The sequence below is a fragment of the Patiria miniata genome, unplaced genomic scaffold, assembly GCF_015706575.1.
Source record: "Patiria miniata isolate m_02_andy unplaced genomic scaffold, ASM1570657v1 HiC_scaffold_9, whole genome shotgun sequence".
Classification (NCBI taxonomy): Eukaryota; Metazoa; Echinodermata; class Asteroidea; order Valvatida; family Asterinidae; genus Patiria; species Patiria miniata.
The window spans coordinates 11237387-11257630 of record NW_024037076.1 but is presented as its reverse complement, the minus strand read 5'-3'; the positions used below and the strand labels follow the sequence as shown (position 1 = coordinate 11257630).

The 20244-nt window shown below is 40.0% G+C and overlaps 1 protein-coding gene across 1 annotated transcript; it reads right to left on the bottom strand.

Moving 5' to 3' along the window:
* Positions 1-1640: 1640 nt before the first annotated feature.
* LOC119720860 (dorsal-ventral patterning protein tolloid-like) lies at positions 1641-18267 on the bottom strand. The gene is made up of 3 exons (XM_038190726.1): positions 18081-18267; positions 9970-10320; positions 1641-1786 (listed from the first exon to the last, which is right to left on the bottom strand). Exons 1-3 carry the CDS (start codon positions 18163-18165, stop codon positions 1641-1643), a joined length of 582 nt encoding a protein of 193 aa, XP_038046654.1. The 5' UTR covers positions 18166-18267.
* Between the last annotated feature and the right edge of the window lie 1977 nt (positions 18268-20244).

Genomic DNA, 20244 nt, shown 5'->3' with positions numbered 1-20244 from the left:
AGGACAATGTTTATGCTTAATTTGAATGATGTTTGACAAATTTCAATGCCAAAAGTGGCGTGTACAAAAATCGTGTACAAAGTATATGGGATTTTTCATGGAACAAAAGGAAGAAACTAGGGAGAAAAAAAATCAGAACAGAAACAAAGGCTTTTTCGCTGAATTGTGAAAAAGCCAGCAAAAAATCAATCAGAACAAAAACAAAGGCTTTTTCGCAAATTTGCGAAAAAGCCCCCCCCCCCCCAAAAAAAATAATTCTTAACAAAAACAAAGGCTTTTTTGGCCGGTTGCCGAAACAGCCAATAAAAATACACTAGTAATAGCATCGTCCGTGCTATGACTTTGTACGTACGGTGCAGTGTGAAACGCATAAATACGATTAGCGAACTAGCAGACAATCAGCTATTTCGAGTACGCCCCATGCACGTGAGATTCTGTTCGATTGTTATGATTGTTGTGTTTACTGCTGTTTGTTTCCGTTATTTTACGTCAATATCAAAAGAATTCAATGCATGGGTAAAACAAAACAATGACTGCTGTGATGTGGAATGTGACGTTTTGAACAACCGAGGGGCGCATAGAAACCTGAGGCGCAATCAGACAGATAGACATCAGACAGACAGACAGACAGACAGACAGACAGACAGCACGCCCGACAGCCCGACAGACAGACAGACAGACAGACAGACAGAAAGACAGTGTAGGATCTTTTAACTTAATATAGGATGTTGATTTATTAAGGGAATAAATGTGTGCTCTGGAGGTTTTTATCACTCGTTTAATACCGCTTAGAGTCTGGGTGCTGATAATTACCCGAGCCGGAGGCGAGGGTAATTATCAGCACCCAGACTCTAAGCGGTATTAAACGAGTGATAAATACCGACCGAGCACATATTTATTCCCATTCATAAATACCTTATCCGTAAATTTTTTTCAAATAATTCGTTCAAAAAATCCCGATTTTGTTCAACAAGTTCACTTCATGCTTTTTGAAACATCCCTCTAGCAAAATAATGGAGTGTTCAGCTGGCGAGTAAGATGTAAACAACCCTTTTATGGAGATTGACGCGCGCGTAACATGTTCTGCGCGATGTCACGCAGAACGCACCTGGGGCGTTGCGTTTTGAATTTAGAACTATAAAATTCTGACTCGCTTGTAGTGTTGCACATGCCTACGTGAGGATTGTGAACGTTCAACCAATGAAACGGTAAGAGGCACTGGATTTTTAGGAGTCCACATTTTATTGTGACACTGGAAAAGTGTTTAAGACCAGCTAGCCATGTCTTTATCATCCGTTTAATACCGGCCACATGACGGGCTCTCGACCAATAGGAATAGCTAAACTGTCTGAGGTATTTATGAATGTTGTTTTACTATTACAGTAAATCACTGATGAGCAACCTTAAATTTACGCACAAAATGTTTGCACTGAGAATGTTTGGTTTCACAATTTGAACAGACAACCCCTTAACTGAAGAGCATGTGACGTCACATCAATAGCGCCCTCAGAATAATGGAAATGTATGGAAAATGTTACAGAGCCCTTAAAAAAAGTTAAACAAAAAGTGACGTCAAACCAGTTTCATATCACAGGAATGAAAAAGTTGCACAAAATATTTTCCAGTTCTTGTTATTATCTCTATACGTTTTCATTAGCTGACTCTTTATTACCGCAATTTAGTTCATCCGTTCCTCCAAAGCAGTCAGCTTCACGATCACACTGCAGGGTGCCACGGATGCAGTAATGTCCACAGTCCAATTCAGTACGAGAACAAGCCAACATTTCTGAAAAACAGAGCAAGACAGAAAACTTAAACATGGGCAAGGGCCATGACGGGGGGAAGCTACATTCATGAAACTATTTTGAAAAGCACAGCCAGGTTTTCTAAGAAGGAACACCCTTAAAGATGCCAGACATGTTTTTTTTTCACAGGTGGAAGTTGCCAATCAAATCTGTCTTGAAGTATTACAAAGACATAATTTGACTTTTTGTGCCATGGAATTGGAAACGGACTCTTGTCAAAAGAGTGCACTGATCCAACGGGGATCAAATACGCATCATACAATAATCTTGCTTAACCATTTTGAATTTTCCCGCAAAATGTAGTTTACACAGACATGTCTTTAGCAAGATTTATACTTATAAACAATGATTATCACTTTTTTTTTATTAAGGTAATAAACGTGTGCTTCGCCGGTTTTAAACACTCTCTTTAAGACCACTTGGAGTCTGGATAATAATAATTAATTCGGGTAAAAAAATTGAAACTATTCGAGCCAAAAAACTATACTTGTGGCGCAAAACGCAGGGTTGGCGGTGTAGTATACAAATATTGAATGCTTCGAGTGGTGTAGTACAACTAGCCTCACGAGGTGATCCATTAGTCAGTAGCCGTGTCACGCACACAGCCCTGTTTGACCTCAGTTTCTCGTCCCGAAGTCAAGCACGCATGGCCCATAAGCGTACGCGAGATTTTACGAGATTTATTCGAGACTACAAAAAAACACAATAGGTACATGCACTGTTTGGCCAAGATGGCTAAATAAGTGAAAAGTTGAAATCGTGTGTTTTATTTTGATAACAAAAATAATTGCTTTTGACAAGTATAAAGTGTTGTTATGGCCTGTCAAACAAAATTATATTTTTTTATCAACAAAATCGAGGGCCGATAGTTTTTAGGTGTACATTCGATTCTTAAAAAAGGCCGAAACAAATGGCAAGGCTTAGTAGAAAGAGGAAAGTATACGCTACATTTTCATGTGAAACACCTGCAGGAGACTTCTAATGTTTGGTCCAAATCGCTGGTTGAAAAATGAAGACTTTTGCGAGATTTCATGATCTGCAATCACATGTACGCTCGTAAACGAATGTAAGTACGCCGACGTACAAAATGTACGTTGGCCTGAAAACATTGTGAGTAGCACGTACGCGCGAACGCGCAATGAATGACTTATGAATATTAAGCAGGCTCATACTTGAGCTCGACCAATCAGTGGGTGTATGGGTCACAAGGTCACACCATATTTGGGTTCCTCGCTGTATGCTTTACAATGGCGGCGATCTTTTCGCGTTGTGAAAAATGGAAGTTGTTGGAAACAAAGGTGTTCATCGAATTCTTAAAATAATAACGACATCACGTTCACGAAATTTTTTTGTAGATGAAGGTTCACTCTTTCGTTTAATTACCTCAACATTTGGGAGACTTTCGTCTTCCTGGAAAAAAACCGGAAATTTCACGACGTAACTTTTAGTCGATTTGTCCGAGAAATAATATAGTCAAAATGCATCGAAATCCTTCATTTTTGAGAAAAAACCTTGATAGATGTATGAAGTAAGTCTTAAACTACCTAAAGCAAATTTGTTTGTTTGGATCGGTTATGGTTTGCCATGGAAATTGCAAATTTTCTGAAGCCCTTTTTACGGCCATTGTTCGCTGGCCTCGCATTACTATCAGTTGTGTGGACGAGAAAATAGAGGAGCTACGCGTGACACGGCAACTGAGTGCATGGACATTCTTTTTTTCCCGAGGCGAAGCCAAGGGAAAATAGAATGCTCCATGGATCACCGAGGGAGGCTAGTTTTAATTCACCACGAGATAAAACATTCAATATTTGTTTTTTAACATTTCACCCACCGATTCTGTTTGGTTTTAATATCTTTAATTATTTAAATCTGAACACAGTTGAAATAAACTTCAATTCAATACAAAATTGGTGGACAATATATTTATCTCTTCCAAACTACCCCTTCACGAAATGTTTGAACCCATAGATAAAGAATAAAAAGACTAAATCGGCAGCGCGTGCGTACGCACCATAAGGTGTGCACAAATTTCCCCGTTCCCTCATGGACGCTCTAGCGCAAAAGTGCGTGGGGCAAAACATGCGTTAAACGCACCTACATTCCCGTAGGTTTGTGCACAAACGTGGATTTTTATGTCCGTAAAAGCAAAGTTTCTGACCAGTAGTAATTATGTCTTCGACAAAATTCAAAATGCATTAGCAAGCTGGATAATTACTTCGAAATTTGCTCCATTTTTTCCTTGTATTTATTTTTCGTTTCAAAATGGCGGTGCGCATTGCTGAAAATATCCAAATAAATGGCTTGCTTATCTGATAAACTAATAAAAACAATGTTTTAAACAATAAGAAGGAAAACGTGGAATGTAAAAACAACTGTATTGGATTTTATGTGTAAGACTTTTAATGACAATATTAATATTGCCCTGAAAATTTAAAAATGCGTTTGAGAATGAATAAATTACACTCCCATAATGTTCCTTCTCTGCTTCTCAATGCATTGGCGGATTCGAACCTTTTGGGAGGATGGGTTGAGGGGTACAGATGATGATGATGATGTGTGTGTGTGGGTGTGTGTGTGGGTGGGTGCTGGAATTTACTACCTTACGGAGACATGAACACAATAGGGAACAAAAGATTGTATACGTCTCCAGAAGAACATTTTGTATAGATGAATACGTCTCCACAAGAATTTCACGAAATAGATATATGGATTTTACTCAAAAACTAGGAATCTCCAAGGTAGGTTGATTTGTCGCAAATGGAAGAGTTTTAGAAAAGGGATATTTAGTCCAAATTTCAGCCCAGGAAATTAATTCTGGTTAAAATGAGAGCATTTTGAAACTTCAATTTCAAACTCGAAAACTTTACTACACGAGAACAAAGAAATGTCTCCACAGGAATACAAATTCCAGAATGGGTGTGTGTGTGTTTTTTTTTTTGGGGGGGGGGGTGTTTGTTGTGCTTATTCAAAAAGCATCGGACAATTTGACCTCAATTTGACGCAAAGAGCTGTGGCGTGATCAGGCTAGGAGATCTTAAAAGCGAAATCGGAAAAACTGGTAGAAGCGAAATCGGGGGGGGGGACTTATATTTTGCAACGGGCCAACAAAACGACGGCTACTCATAGGGAAACGAGACGGGTAAATTGTACAATTTTTGTTTTAATCTAATTAACTCCTCAAGTTTATTTAAATATCATGCGCTCTACCCATGTTGTCCAAAATTGTGAGATTCTGGCCCCTTCTTGAAGATTTTGAGATGCTGGATACACCAATAGAGGAGAGCACAATAATACATATTTATTTGTTTCATTTTATTGGTGAAGATATCCAACAGTGCAAAAATGTATCCGATAACGGCGTTTATACAACACCTGAATAAATCCCCGTCATCTGATTGGTGGATCGTTGATCACATGTCATTGAATTATTCGTACCGATGCACGGCGCGCGCGTGGCGTGCAGCGCACAGTGCAATAGAAGTACTATTGCACCGTGATTAGAAGTACCATTGCACTGTCACTGCACATGTTGCCGAAGGTGGCGCTGTGGTGTTTAAATTGGCAATAAAAGTTTTGAACTTATTGAACTGTTTAAGTTCTAAACTTATGGAAAAGTTTCAAATTGAGATAAATTGAATATGATAGTTCTTAACCTGTTGAACAGTTTACATTAATTAAATTATGATAACTCTGAACTTGTCAAACTTGTAAACAATTTTTAACTCGAATAAATTGGCTATTAAAAGTCAACCAATCAGATGACGAGGATTTATTCAGGTGTTATATTAAACAAATAACAAATGATTTACGTTTGTGCAATAGAAAGAATAATTTCATTCGGTGACAGATGAAATGTTCCATTCCAATCGGCTTCGCCTCGTGGAATGGAACATTTCATCTTTCACCTCATGAAATTATTCTTACCATTGCACTCACAAATATTCATTATTTGAATAATGTTATGTCCTCAGGACTCAGGAGGGACAATGGAGAAAAAAATGTTTTGGGTTTTTTCCTTTAAAAACTGCCGTGGATTTAAATTTAAAGACAAGGCAACAACGACGAGAAAAAAAAGTTCAAAATAATCATCATTATGTAGGTTGATGGAGGCTTAGGGGCTATACACATGTACTCTGTGTTAATTCGGAGGCAAATAGCACTTAAACAACTCGATACAAGGTTTTTCTTTAGCAACGTGCACCAGCATTTTAAAACGGAGAATAAACACGAAGAATAAAGTAGACCAAAATTCGAAATGAATATTTTTGAACCAAACTCTGCGGCCCGCACTCTTTGGAACAATACACGCACACCTGCATGCATTTGCAGATAAATACCGCGCCCTGGATATAGAACTTTGGTTGCTAAAGATATAGTACTTTGGGCCGTTCACTGAAAGAAGGCAAAAATAGAAAGTACCATGTGACTCGCTCTCGGCCAATCAAGACACAGAATCTGTGGGTGAGGTGTTATAAAAAATACTGACTCACTGGTAGTATTGCGCATGCCTACGTAGAGATATGAACGTTCAACCAATAAAACAGTACTTGCAATAAAATCCGTTGCAAGTACTGTTTTATTGGTTGAACGTAAAAATACCTGAGACCGTTAACCCATTCTTTGTAGTTGAAAACCCGTCACGTGGCCGGTCTTAAACGGATGATAAGGACATGGCTAGCTGGTCTTAAACACTTTTCTTAGTTCACATGAAATTAGGACTCACCGTTTTATTGGTTGAGCGTTCACAATCCTCACGTAGGCATTCACAACCCAACGCCCGCCCAGGTGCAGTACGCGCGACGCGTGCGCCAATCTCCATAAAATGAATTGTTTACATCTTACTCGCGAGCTGGACACTCCATTATATAGCTATAGGGGTGTTTCAAAAACCTGAAGTGAATTTGTTGAACAAAATTGGGTTTTTTGACCGAAAAGTTTTGATTTGGTTGACCGAAAAGGTATTTATGAATGGGAATAAATATGTGCTTGGTCGGTATGAAACACTCTGTATCAGACACATTAAATCCCCTAACCGGCCGAGCTGTGACGGGCTCTCAACCAATAGGAATGGGTATTATTAGAATTTACTGGGTGAGTTAAAAAAAACACCCCCCCCCCCAAAAAAAAAAAAAAAAAAACGGAATCGAAATGTCGGGACAATTTGTTTTGGTGAAGTTCTGCATGTAGCACTTTCAATATCTAGGATAGGATATGAAAGCCCAATCCATAAGCTTTCTTTTAAAGGGGCACTAGGTCCTGAAATCCCCGAAAAAAATTAATGTTTTGGATCGTTTACTTATCTTATTTCAAACATCTGGTTGAAAGGAAACCAACCTAATGCCTTACCGTTCCCGAGAAAGACGAAAAAACCCTGTTTGTTTACATCGGTCGCGACGGAGTACGAATACGTTTTTCGTGTCGTTCTCAGTGTACGATATACACGTTGTGATATTCTCGGGAACAGCGGTGACCATACAATCACCAATGCAATAAAAGTGGTTTCTTCAACGTCCGCAAAAGGCGAACACTTTACGAATGAAGTCACAACTAGTATCCAAACAGCTCGAATTTATGGGGTCGCAAAAGTGGACCCCGAAATTCGTTCGCGCACGCATTATACAGGAATAACACAAAAACGTCAAGTTTTGAAAGGACAGTTGAGTTGATGTTTATATCCTACTGGAATATGGCTATTTAATCTCAAAATTGTATGATTAATCTTATTATTTGCTGTTGTTGGTGCTCTTAACCCTGCGCGGAGTGACCTGCGTACCCCGGGTATTCAGGTGACCGAAGTTTGTGAAAAAAAATTGAGGGCCAATGACGTTCACCTTCCATCTAATCCTCATTTAACCCATGCCAAATCAGCTGGTTCAATGAACTCTGCAGCCAGGGTTTCACCCGAGCGGTGTCAACAACCTTGGGACCAGGCCTCCTGCCAAGTCTCATTGAAACATATACAAACACCTGTAACTTGACACAGCCATCTCCCTTCATAGCCGCAAACCGCAGCCACCAGTCAATTATCTTTTAAGTGCCCTGTCTGGCAAATGCCTGGACACTGTCTGGCACGTTTTTTTTTTGACATGGATAGGGTCTTGCGTAGTGGGGGAGGTACCTACGTCCCAAAGGTACGCAGTTGGCGACTTCGGATAAAAAAATCTTGTAAACGCTGCGCAGGTTTAAGTTGCACAGCCGATACTTTTGCCTTCCAGCTCCAAAAACTGTTGTGTTGGGCACATTGTTTTTGAAAAACAGCTAAAATCATATGTAGGGCCAATGCTCTCTCCAAAATGGTCCCATCGTGACCTGTTGCAACTCTTTACCATCCCAATAGGATGGGTAAACAAGACAAAATATGGTTGGTCCCAAGTTTATCCGCATTCGTGTTCTCTGAAGATATATTACTTCGAGGTAATCCTGTGCCTTTGTCCTATTTTGGAACAAAGTGTGGGGTTCTTGTTTGGAAGGTGGGGGGGGGGGGGGAGGATCATGGGGGAAAGGGTGGGGGTTCATGTTCCGCCCCCAGAAAAAAAAGTTATTCCACTGCAAAGGCCTATATATTTCTTTTAGCAAATGTACCTAAATGTGCTCTGTATTTTACCTTAATGGTCTTCCCATAAAATATTTCCACCCATTTCCACATAATAGACATCAATGTGCATACATATCGTTGATAGTCCACCCCCCACCACCACCCCTCTAACTGTTAACCAGCTTGTTCCTTGTCACTCCTTGTTAACATGAAATTATCATCGATGCATTATGCACGCATGTCTGATCCACGTTTCTTGATATGATTTTGGTCTATCTCTGTGCCACATCTGGCGCTGTTATCATAAAACAATATATTTGCTATATGCTACCCACGATTTGAGGGATTTTGGGGTATGGAAAACAAAATGGCCATAGCGAGCTCTATTCTAAGGACAGAAAGCTTATCTACCACTCAATAAATTAAAGTTTGTGATATCACGCAGTTTTTCGATTACAAAGAAAGTGTGCATCTTCACAATAAGTATGAGTTTGGAACTCATTTCTCTCCCTGCAATGTCACAGGATTAGGGGGTGTCCTTGAAGCATTTTATCACCAGAAGGCGGATTAACTGGGAATAGCATATTTTTCTCTTGTTTACTCATCCTATCAGGATGGTAAAAGTTGCAACAGGTCATCGTTGGGACCGTTTTTGAGAGGGCAGTTAGCCCAATATAAGACTGGTACCTGGAGTGCTCTGAAACGTGCAAAACTAGGTCAGGCCAACTTTACTCACCTTACAGAAAGCAAATTTCTCCAAAATTTTCACGAGGCAAAGACAAGGTCCTCACACTGTAAAAAGTGTGTTTAGCAAGTAAAAACTTTTCTAAACACTTTCTTGCTATCAGTTTGTAAACATGTTTAAATACTAAACATGTTTAGCGTAAGGATGGAAAGTGTTTAGCCATTGAACATTGGTGTTTAGGAATTGGACACGTAATGTTTAGCGTTTAAACATGTTTACAAAGTGATAGCAAGATTGTGTTTCATTGCTAAACACAGTTTTTAGAGTGCAGTATTCCACAAAACTAAGTTTGAAGACTCAATACAATTGCTAAAGGAAACATTTTCTTCAATATTTTACACGTGAGAGGGAAGTCATTAGGCAGGTAATTTCAAAATGAGGCTAAATACTAGACTGGTACATGTGCAACCATGGTCCAACTGTTTGAAAAGCTGACCTCCTTATTCAGTGTCATTAGTCTGGTGACTGACTATGGGGAAATGTGTAGTAACTAGAGACTATTTCCAATTTGCCACAGTTGGTTCGTAACTTTTGGCATATTGATTGATGCAGTACTGAAGGGTGTGCTGGACTGGCTGTTTCAGGTGCCAGTCTATTTTCTCGTATTGCATATTTTCAATACCTTTAGTTTTGGGACTAACAAACACAGTATGCATGTATTGAGAGTCCCAAATTTTCGGACTAGGGCAAAAAATGCTTTGATCTGTTTAAAAAAAACAAAAAAACAAGCTCCACAAGTAACATTTTTTGTTTGAGCTTAAAGGCAAAAAGGACAGGCTGCGCAACTTCAGAGCAGCATTTTCGGATGTCCCAATGTATCCTACAACAGAAAATAATATCAACATTAACAATACAATTTTGCGAATAAATGGCCTATTGCATACCTGTCGAGGGAACACTGGCAGCCGCCAGCACAAACCCAGAATCAGCCAACCTGTCGTCGGTAATGAATCGCATCCACATCTCATTCCCATTGGACAGCAGGTTGGGCGGGAGCGTAAACCCATTCTCCTCGAAGAACTGGTTCGCAGTGACGTTCGTACCGTCGCCAATCTGGAGGAAGTCGCCGTCAAAGTTCGTATCGACCCTGAACTGGAAGAAGGTGATGGCAATCTTGTGATCCTCTTCAGTGCTGACGATCCACGTCTTGTCGGCATTGTTTGGATAGGTGAACGGGAAGTTGGGTGAAATTATTCGGGTTGATGCATTTCCTGCGATGGTAACATTTTGGATTTCTGCAAATGGGAGTGAAAAAAGTGTGTTATACACATGCTTTTGAAGTATAACATAAATTGTTCACGTGCCACAATTTCACACTAGTGGTGCGGCGTAGCCCCAATATACTAAAGGATTGTGCAAGTGATGATAAAAGCATGAAACCTTGCAGGCTGGTTCTTCATGCTATAAAGGAAAATTTCAGATATAGAGGCATTTCATATTTGACCTTCGGTGACCTTTGAGAGTTTAACGAAATTTACATACTCAATTCATGATTTTACGAGAGATCATGACCTTTGTAAAACCACAGCCTACCTATGGATATTAATAAGATTTCCACAGTCTTGTAAATGCCATTTTTGTTCATGACCCAAGTTTTAAACTTGTGACTATCTCTGCCATGCAAGGTATATTCATATAAAATGTCCGCGTCTCTGGTTACCATGGAGATATGGAAACAAATCCCGGTCAACAGGAACCTAGACAAAGGCGCTACTAGTGCGTGTGCCTGGAAATCCCAAACCATTGTCGGGGTTCGGTCTGAACTTTTTTTCATTAGCCAGCCGGGCTAAGGAGCACAGACTCTAAACTAGCCCGCAGACATTTTAACTAGCCGGTATATTTATTTATTTCCTTGAGTGTCTTAACCCTAAAAGGGCCGGGTTATTTTGACCATCTCTCAGCCGGGGGGTGGGGGGGGGATTCCCCTCCTAAGATCTTGGCCACCAAGGGACGAACATTTTAAAAACGAAGTACATGCATAGAACAACTCTTCATAAACATACCCTAGAAATTTCATGACCATAGGTTAAGGGGTTTGGGAATTATTGCTAATTTATTATTCATATGTACGAATTCTGCTCCGTGTACACGACGTATATAGGAAATTCAGTTTTCACGGCGCGTAGCGTGGGCATTTTTTAAAATTGTTTTTGGTATCAGGAGATGCACAAGGCTAGAGGCTAAAAGGTCATAACAGCTCGAGTCGCGATTTTTTTTTGAAGCCTATCGTGGAAAAAGCCGAGGGGGATTCCGCCCCCGGCCCTTTTAGGGTTAATAAACCAGGGTTCGGCCTTAAACTTTTTGTTCACTAGCCAGACGGGCTACTAAAACAGACTCTTAACTAGCCGGCAGACTCTTTCACTAGCCGGCATATTGTTTTTCTATTATCACCCTGGGAATTGTATGGAAACTGAAAAATCGCATGACTTGAAAGAGAAATACATGTATCGTGCCAAAAATTGACCTCTCACTTCCAAAAACTTCTGTGTGGACTCGTGGAACTCGATCACCCGTTCAAGCATGAACATTTATGAAATATTTTTTTGGCTGTCATTTGGTAAAAACCTAAACGGAAGAATCAAATGTCTTTTTTGGACAGACATTTTTTTAATACACTTGAAAGATTTATTTTCATTTACAAACAAATCTAAAAAGACCATTGATAAAGACCATTGATAAGAACTATATTAAAATGTTATCCAAACGAGCTTGAATAAATCTACAATCGGTAAATCTTTGCGTTGTTATCATTTACGTACGTGCGCAAGTACGCGAAGTGAAAACAGACGTAATCCAACGGTTACAGCCCGATAGTCCGAAGGTTCGATAGTCCGAAGGTTCTTTAGTCGGAAGGGTCATTAGTCCGAAGGTTCGTTAGTCTGAAGGTTCAATAGTTCGAAGTTTCGATAGTCCGAAGGTTCGAAAGTCCGTAGGGCCCATTAGTCCTATAATAGAATAAGGTTTGATAGTCCGAGTAGATGATTAGGTTCGATAGTCCGAATATACGGTAGGGTTCGATAGACCAAATTGAGAATAAGGTTCGATAGTCTGAAAGGACAGTACGGTTTGTCAGTCTGACACTTTGTCGATTCAGACTATCAGACCTTATAGTCTTTTCGGACCATCGAACCTTATTGTCAATTCGGAATAATGGATCTTCGGACTACTGAACTTTCGGACTGATGAACCTTATTCTAAATTCGGATTACCGAACCTTCGGATAATTGTACCTTCGGACTAATGAACGTTCGGATTATTGAACCTTTCGGCCTATTGCATCAAATGTTCGGATTAACGAACCTTAGTTCATTTTCGGACTAACGAACCCCCTCTTATGGACATTTCGAGCATTCGGTCTATCGAGCCTTCGGACTAAAGAACCTTCGGACCATCGGACCTTCGGACTACCAGGCGGCCCCCGATCCAACAAGGCGACCTTTTCCAGGAACGAAAATAGGTTGTAGGCTGAGTAAAATTCGTTTTCACCCATGTCGAACAGATTTCTCATCTTTTCTGAGGCAATTTTGTCAGTGCTTTTTTATGAACAGATCTAATAATCTAACCCTTTAAAACAGTTCATAAAATTGTACACAAATTGATACTCTTTGCTTTCTGAATTTCATGGACTGTTTCTTCCTGTCCTTTCATCTTTGCCGTATCCCAATAATTTTTGGACTCGCCAGCCGAGGTACTTAAGGAATAGTTTGACTAGCCCGCCGCTGTTTTGACTAGCATTTGGCTAGCGGGCTACGGCAACCACTAATTTCGAGCCCTAAAACTTTATGCCCAGCCAGCGCCAACAACATGTCCGCGTCTCTGGTTACCATGGAGATGTGAAAACAAACTCCGAACAACGGGAACCTAGACACAAGCGCTGCTTGTGGGATTCCCGGAAAATCCCCTGCTTTTGTCTCGAGCCTGCTCAAACAAATGTCCGCGTCTCTGGTTACCATGGACATATGAAAACAACCCCAAATAAGGGGAACTTAGACACAAGCGCTACTAGTGCGTGTGCCGGGAAATCCCCTGCTTTTGTCTCGAGCCTGCACAAACAAATGTCCGCGTCTCTGGTTACCATGGAGATATGAAATAAACCCCAGACAACGGGAACCTGGACACTGGCGCTACTAGTACTTGTGCTGGGAAATCCCCTGCTTTTGTCTCGGGCCTGCACAAACAAATGTCCGCGTCTCTGGTTACCATGGACATATGAAAACAAACCCCAGACAATGGGAACCTGGACAATGGCGCTACTAGTACTTGTGCTGGGAAATCCCCTGCTTTTGTCTCGGGCCTGCTCAAACAAATGTCCGCGTCTCTGGTTACCATGGAGGTATGAAAACATACCCCAGGCACTATACATTTCCAAGTAGCCAGGCATTGATACAGAGTGACACCTAATTCGAATGGGTGCAATATAGGAACCTAGACATTGGGTCTAGACATGTATAAAAACCCTAGACATGTATAAAAACTAGCAATAAAAACTAGCAAATGCTAGGAAGTTTAAGCAAATAGTATACAATTGGTCCTCAAATCCAGCAAAATCATGACACTTTTTGCCAGTTGCAGAATATAGAAAGTATACTTTCATCATTCATGAAAATTGTAAAAGTCAACAGTGTCCTTAAATGGCATAAAAATCACAGACATGTGTTAAAGCGGGTGAAATCATGCCAACATTCAATACAGAAACAGTTTTGTTTTTTGATATATTAAAACAAATAATAGTTTGCAAAGATTGGTGACCTAATAAACGGAGAAAAATAGCCTTTATTTTGTTCAATCCCCAGGTTGTTGCTGAATAAAATTTATCCTTAAACTTTCTATGCCGCACTGACCTTTATGCTAACACTTCTCATATCGTGAATTAATCGCAAAATTATCGTTTCCTTCAGTAATAAAATCAACAATAAAACAATATTTAAATTTAGCCTAAATATTATTCAAAATACAGTTTATCGTATCATATGTATTATAATAATTGTTAGATTTATATTTTATATTTTTTGTATTGTTGTGTTAATTTTGGGGTGATTAATATTAATAAATGTAGTAGGTTTGCGCAGATTTTTTTGATTTTATTTTCAAGGTTACCCCAACTCAGCCTTAAAAAAAATGACGGCCGAATCATAAGTCCAACGTCTCAATAGTCCGACGCCTCATAAGTCCGAATTTTCGCACTTATGAGGCGTCGGACCTATGAGGCATAAATTACGCGTCTCAGGTCAGACGCCTCATAAGTCCCACTATGGACAAACGCTGTTTCGGACTTTCGAGGCGTCGGAGCTATGAGGCGTCGGACTTTTGCGGCGTCGGACCTATGAGGCGGAACAAATAAATGTTTTGCCTCATAAGTCCGACGCCTCAAAAGTCCGACGCCTTATAAGTCCGACACCTCATAAGTCCAAAAATTCGGACATATGAGGCGTCGGATCTATGAGGTGTCGGACTTATGAGCGGACTCCCAAAAATGACCAGTAAATACTTAAAATCTGAAGTATTTACCCCTTTTTATTCATACGAAATGAAGTAAACACTTCTAGTTTAGCAAAAGCTAAAAAGTAAAAAGTAAATACTTTTACCTTTCAGCAAATGCTTTCCAGTAAAAGCATTTGGTTAATTTTTATTCTTACAAATGCAAGTAAATGCCTAAAAATAGGTAGTAAAAGCAAATGCTAGTTTTTATACGGTGACTGCTCTTTGTTTCGACACCCTTATGATCCGACGACCCTATGTTTCGACAACTCAACCTATGTTCCGACACCCCTTTCTTCCGACACCCCTATCTTCCGACACCCCTATCTTCCGACTACTAAACCTATGTTCCAACATCCCTATGTTCCGACACCCCTATTTTTCGACAACCTGCATATGATGGTTAAGGTGAGGGTTAGGTATAGGGTAAGAAGTAGGGTTAGGGATAGGGATAAGAATATATGCAGTCGGAACATGGGGGTGTCGGAAAATAGGATTGCCGGGAAATAGGGGGGTTGGAAGATAGGGGTTTCGGAATATACATGTAGCAGTGTAACCAGTCTGACTCCGGCGGCCCACTGGCCCGGTGGCCTACTTTTACATATCGACCACCAATTCATGTGGGGAACGATATGGTTATCAATCATTTTAGTAATTCTGCACGTTCTTTTTTGCAAATAAAACTGATAATTTGAGTGCTAAAATAGAGTATCAACAATAATTCTCACTAATACGGGGTGGAGCTAGATAGACTCGTGCTGTTTAATATGACTCTTTTGTTATTCCGATCTTTGCTTAGTTAGAACGCTTCCTGTATTGCTCGTCTTTATCATATTTCTAAACCAAAGGCTTCACAACCAAAAGGAAACATTCTTCATTTTGTAATCATTATTTTTGTTCATCTTAATACCTACAGTGGTTTTGCTTTTGCGTATACCAATGGATTAAGAGGACCATTTTGTGCACTTTGTACAATGAATAAATGGGTTAACCACCCGTAGGAGAACCTAATGCCTTTTTTTTCACGGTGATGTATTCAGCAATCAGTTCAATTGTTCTTTTTTTAGAACTGCTCATAGTGTTTTATTTTAACATTCTTTAATTACAATGGGTTACCAGCCACAAGGAAAACCCTGGCTATTTTTTCTTCTTTGGTGATGTATACAACACGTACGGTAATCTGACTTCTTTTTTTAACCACTGCAGGTTTTTATTTTTAACTGTTCAGTGCATTTTTTCCTGGTGATGTATTCAGTGATCTGATTTCTACTTCCTGTCGTGGGTTTGCTTTGTAACATGATCCCTTGTAACAATGGGTTGGAATCCCTTGCCAAGTGTTTTTTTTGGTGATGTACGTAAATAGTAACCTCAATTCGATTGTTTTTTTAAGGCCAAAAAAAAGTCTCCGGTTTCTGGTATGCGCGCGCGTCGCTGTAGCCATGCGCGTCGGCAAAATGAAAAAGTTTTTTTCTCAATGAAAGATGATGTCTCAAAACCGCCAAACTCACTGGTTCGACTGGAATCCTGCTGCTGCACAATTTTAACATGTTTTAGATGGAGTTATGGTCGAGAATTAGCTAATAAGAATAATGTGGCCTCTCTGGACTCCCAATCCCATATAGGCCTATTTGTACTAAGTTTAGTCGGGCACCATTTGCAGTCATCACACGGCATTTGAAGCCAAAAAGTCAGGTAAAAAAAAAAAAAAAAAGCCGCGTCGCCGCACCACTTTTTTTGGGCAAGCTCCATACCAGAAACCAAAACCTTTTTTTTGGCCTAATAGGTGCAGTTTTAATAAAGACTTTCTTTATTACACGGTGTCACTCTTTTTGGATAAGCATAAAATTTTTTTGGGAAAGTGGTCAGGTTAGGAATCAAAAACGAAGAATTTTTGCTTTGGAACTCCCTTCCAACATGCAAACTCTGACTCAATTGTGACGTTTGTATGTTGACCCCAGGTGGGCGTGGTAACAATTTCGGCACATTTTGGCACTTTTGTTTTTATCCTGTACGTGATTATTTGAATGTTTTCATAAGGATATTGTGATATTTAACTATTCGAAGTCTGAAAGAAACATACTTGCCAGGGAAAAATATCCAGGTTCGGATACCCTAACGTGTAACCTTTCTCAAAACCCATTAAACACTTTAAAGTGATTCTGTTGTAGATTCATTTCAAGGAGGTTAATCAGGTTGTTGCTAATAATGATGCTGGTTCCTAGGCAACGAGCATCTTAATTATTTTAATCACATGGTCCTGGAGGTGGGAAATGTAATCGTAATTTCCCAGAGGTATCCCTTTGGGTTCTTTTATTAATGTGAAATCAGTTAAAGCAAATAATTCTTAATTAAACATTCATTTGGCAGTTTTATTGCGAGCATACGTCATATTTTTTACATTTTCTTGTGTGATATCATGAACTTACTTCTGCTGGTATCAAAGTCTACCGCCAGGTAACCGAAATAACTCCCCATTTCAATATCCCAAAAAGGTTACCTGTACAGAAATACAACTGCTTGGTCATTTCTGTTGTAGATTTGTTGTCAGTAAGTTAATCAGGCTCCAAAGTGTTGTTGCTAAGGAGGATGCGGTTGTATCAAAATTATTTAAACTACCATGATTAAATGATCTTTGGGATCTTGTACTCTATCCAAATTACTCAGACATATCTTATAAATGTTAATCTGTTGATCTGAACTTATTTAAAAGTAAGTAGTCTTGAATATGGCCCACGTTCTAGATGTTGCGCATCAGCCGTATACATCTTCAGGTGGTGGCTAAAAATTAACATTGAATTGAGTCATGGTCAAAGATGATTCTAAAGGCCCCTTGTTAGACTGCTTCGATACGAGAAGTTCGATAGGAGAACATTTGTTTTGAAATGTTAATTTGAAGAGTTCTAACAAACGCACATGCTAAAAGACCTTCCTGTTTTATTTACTAGTTACAGAAATACATATTAGCCTGTTTGCAGTCTAGAAATAACACAATGACAGCTAGGCCCTTAAAATATGAAAGCTCTTTCTTGATTTTTGTGTGTATAGGTAACTACAATGACACGTTTTACGGCCAAATCCGTCAACATGCCATCAGCCAATTTTAACGCGAGTGACATACCCACCTGCTGATTATCTTTTGTTAAAAGCGAGTCCGATTTTAAAGAGGTTGTGGAATGCTCTAAGAAATTTCCGTCCTTTTTCGGGTATATGTTGCCTAAGGTGTGATGAAATAAAAACGACTATTGTGTCTGTCATGAAATAAGTACAAAAGGTACATTTGAGAGCTGTTTTTCAGGTCCTGTTTCGACCCGAACGTACAATTTGTGTAGAAGTCGTCGTTGGGTGCTGCAAACAAAACATAGTAAATCGTGACGTAATAAATAGGACTCGTTCATACTACGCTGCATCGGGAGTGCCCCCCTCCCCCTCGCGACGCCCATGTTTGCGCCACGGAAGGCCGGGGACATCATTACCATATTTAATTACTTGAGGGGAGAGGAAAAATGCAATGGTTTACCTTGAGCATCTGAGAATGAGATGACGACTGCAACTATAGACAATGCGGCCAGCAACATCTCAGTCGCTCTACGTCGGCGACGCATATTCGCGGACCAACCCAACAATTGGCCCAGGTCTTGTCAAAATGGTAAAGTAAGCCCTCCGTTTAGTCGTCGCAAAACGAGGAACGGCCTCAGCGCCCGCCGAACGCTGGACTTGTGACGATTTTCATCCGCTCACAGACTTTTATATAAAGGGAGGACAATGGAGCAACTTTCAAAAGTGGTTTTGAACTAGTTTATAGAAATTGCGATGGGCATGAATAGGAAACAGCCCCGGGACATATTTCCGGCACAGCAATCTTTTGGCCCCCTGGACCTTGCCTTTGACATAATCCCACAAATACAAATAATTCCATAAAAAGTTGTAGATTGCAAAAGATGAGAGCTGTGGAATTTGGGGGTGGAAGACATAAGGCACTGCTCCTCTGGCCTGGACTTGGGGCTTCCAATTCTTTGGATGCAATTGGATTTGAAAGTGGCGCCATTCGCCCATGTTGTGGAGGAATCCTTCTTCAAAATTGGCTATTTTCCAGTTTGGGGAATATTCGTTTTAGGGGTGGTCTTCTTTGGTTGAGGGTTTCTCAAAAAGTCATCGGTCAACCCACCAAACCTTGAACAGAAAATGAAACACGTTGATCATAGTTTTTCTGTGCAGCTTGAAACATTTGAAGTTTGGAGTATTTTCAAAAGAATACTGAAGACCATTGGGATGTTTCACTGATCTCAATGGGAATTTACTTCTTGGTTGCACACTTCAGAACAGAACAGACGGAACCACCTGCACTAATATATTTTCTTAAGAAGTAGAAGCACAGTAGAGAGATAAGTCATAGAATTGGACGCCCATTATAGGCTAGAATGCGTTCGTGTCGCTCACGCTTTTTCGCATGCCACATGCATAGTCAGGCCATACACAATTTTATGAAATACAATTTCAATTTTTTTTTCCATTTAAAGTTACAGAGGATACTTCCAAAAAGCTTTATCTACCTGTGCATTAACTACCAGGAAACGATTTGCTCACAAAACCGTATAATTAGATGAGAAATGGCAAGTAATTGCCATCTTTAGTTATTAGGTGAGTATAGCGGTGTTAACGTTAGTGATGACGTCGTCCTTTCAAGTCACTTGCACGGTTAGTTCAATCGGCCCTGGGCTGATGCGATAAAGCAAAATTCCTAATCACAAAGGTTTTATTGCTGTAATTTATTCCTTTTCAGGTGCGCGTGCGCAAGCGCCTCAGAAAATAATTTATTAGTGTTAAGCATAGCGTTTTAGAGAATAATACTATAGGTGGGCCGATGCGGATGTCATTGACCGGTCAATGCACACGCAATTGTGTTTGTTTTCAAATATAATATAAAAGATATATTCAGAAATTCGGTATATATTCTGTGGACTCGAAAGTCCTTTCAGGGCAGTGCTCTTTGTCAAGGGACTACTGTAGTATAATAGTTTTCACAAAAAGGACACTCGTGAAACTTGCACTATCAAAAGAAGTCCCTGGCAAAATAAATTTGGGAAAACCCCATGGCTTTGCCTTTGTTAACTTCACATGAACCTTGACTGGCAAACTTTTTCACCTGGCTGTCCGATTTTCTGTATGCCTACTCTGCTTATACAGTACTACACTCAACCAAAATACTTTTTTGTCGAACTCAAAAACTACTGGGCACATATTGCTCGAATTACAACTGATCAGTATGTAACCAGGTCGGGTTGCAGTACTTACTTTTCCCCGACTGGTTCCTTACTCCAGCATTATTTCATACCAAACTTTTGTAACTTCGTGTTTGTGTAGATTTACATGTGAGCAGCCATTGTGATCATGCTTTTTGCCTAGCGCCCTCTCGCGGCCAACTAAACCTTTTTTAACAGCGCGCGCCGCCTAGAATTTGGCTCAACTATGCGATGGGCGTAGCGAGCGTGCAAGTTTTGCATTCCAACGCGCTTTGTTTAAGAGGAATAGTTGACATTCCGGGCGTTTCGGTATAGTTTTCTTGTAGGGCCTGCTGCGGAATATTGTTGATTTCGATCCAACACATCGTTGAATTCAGACCATCTTTTACGAGCGCTTACACTCTTCACTTTTATTACAATTTTGAGAGAGGCTCCCTATAG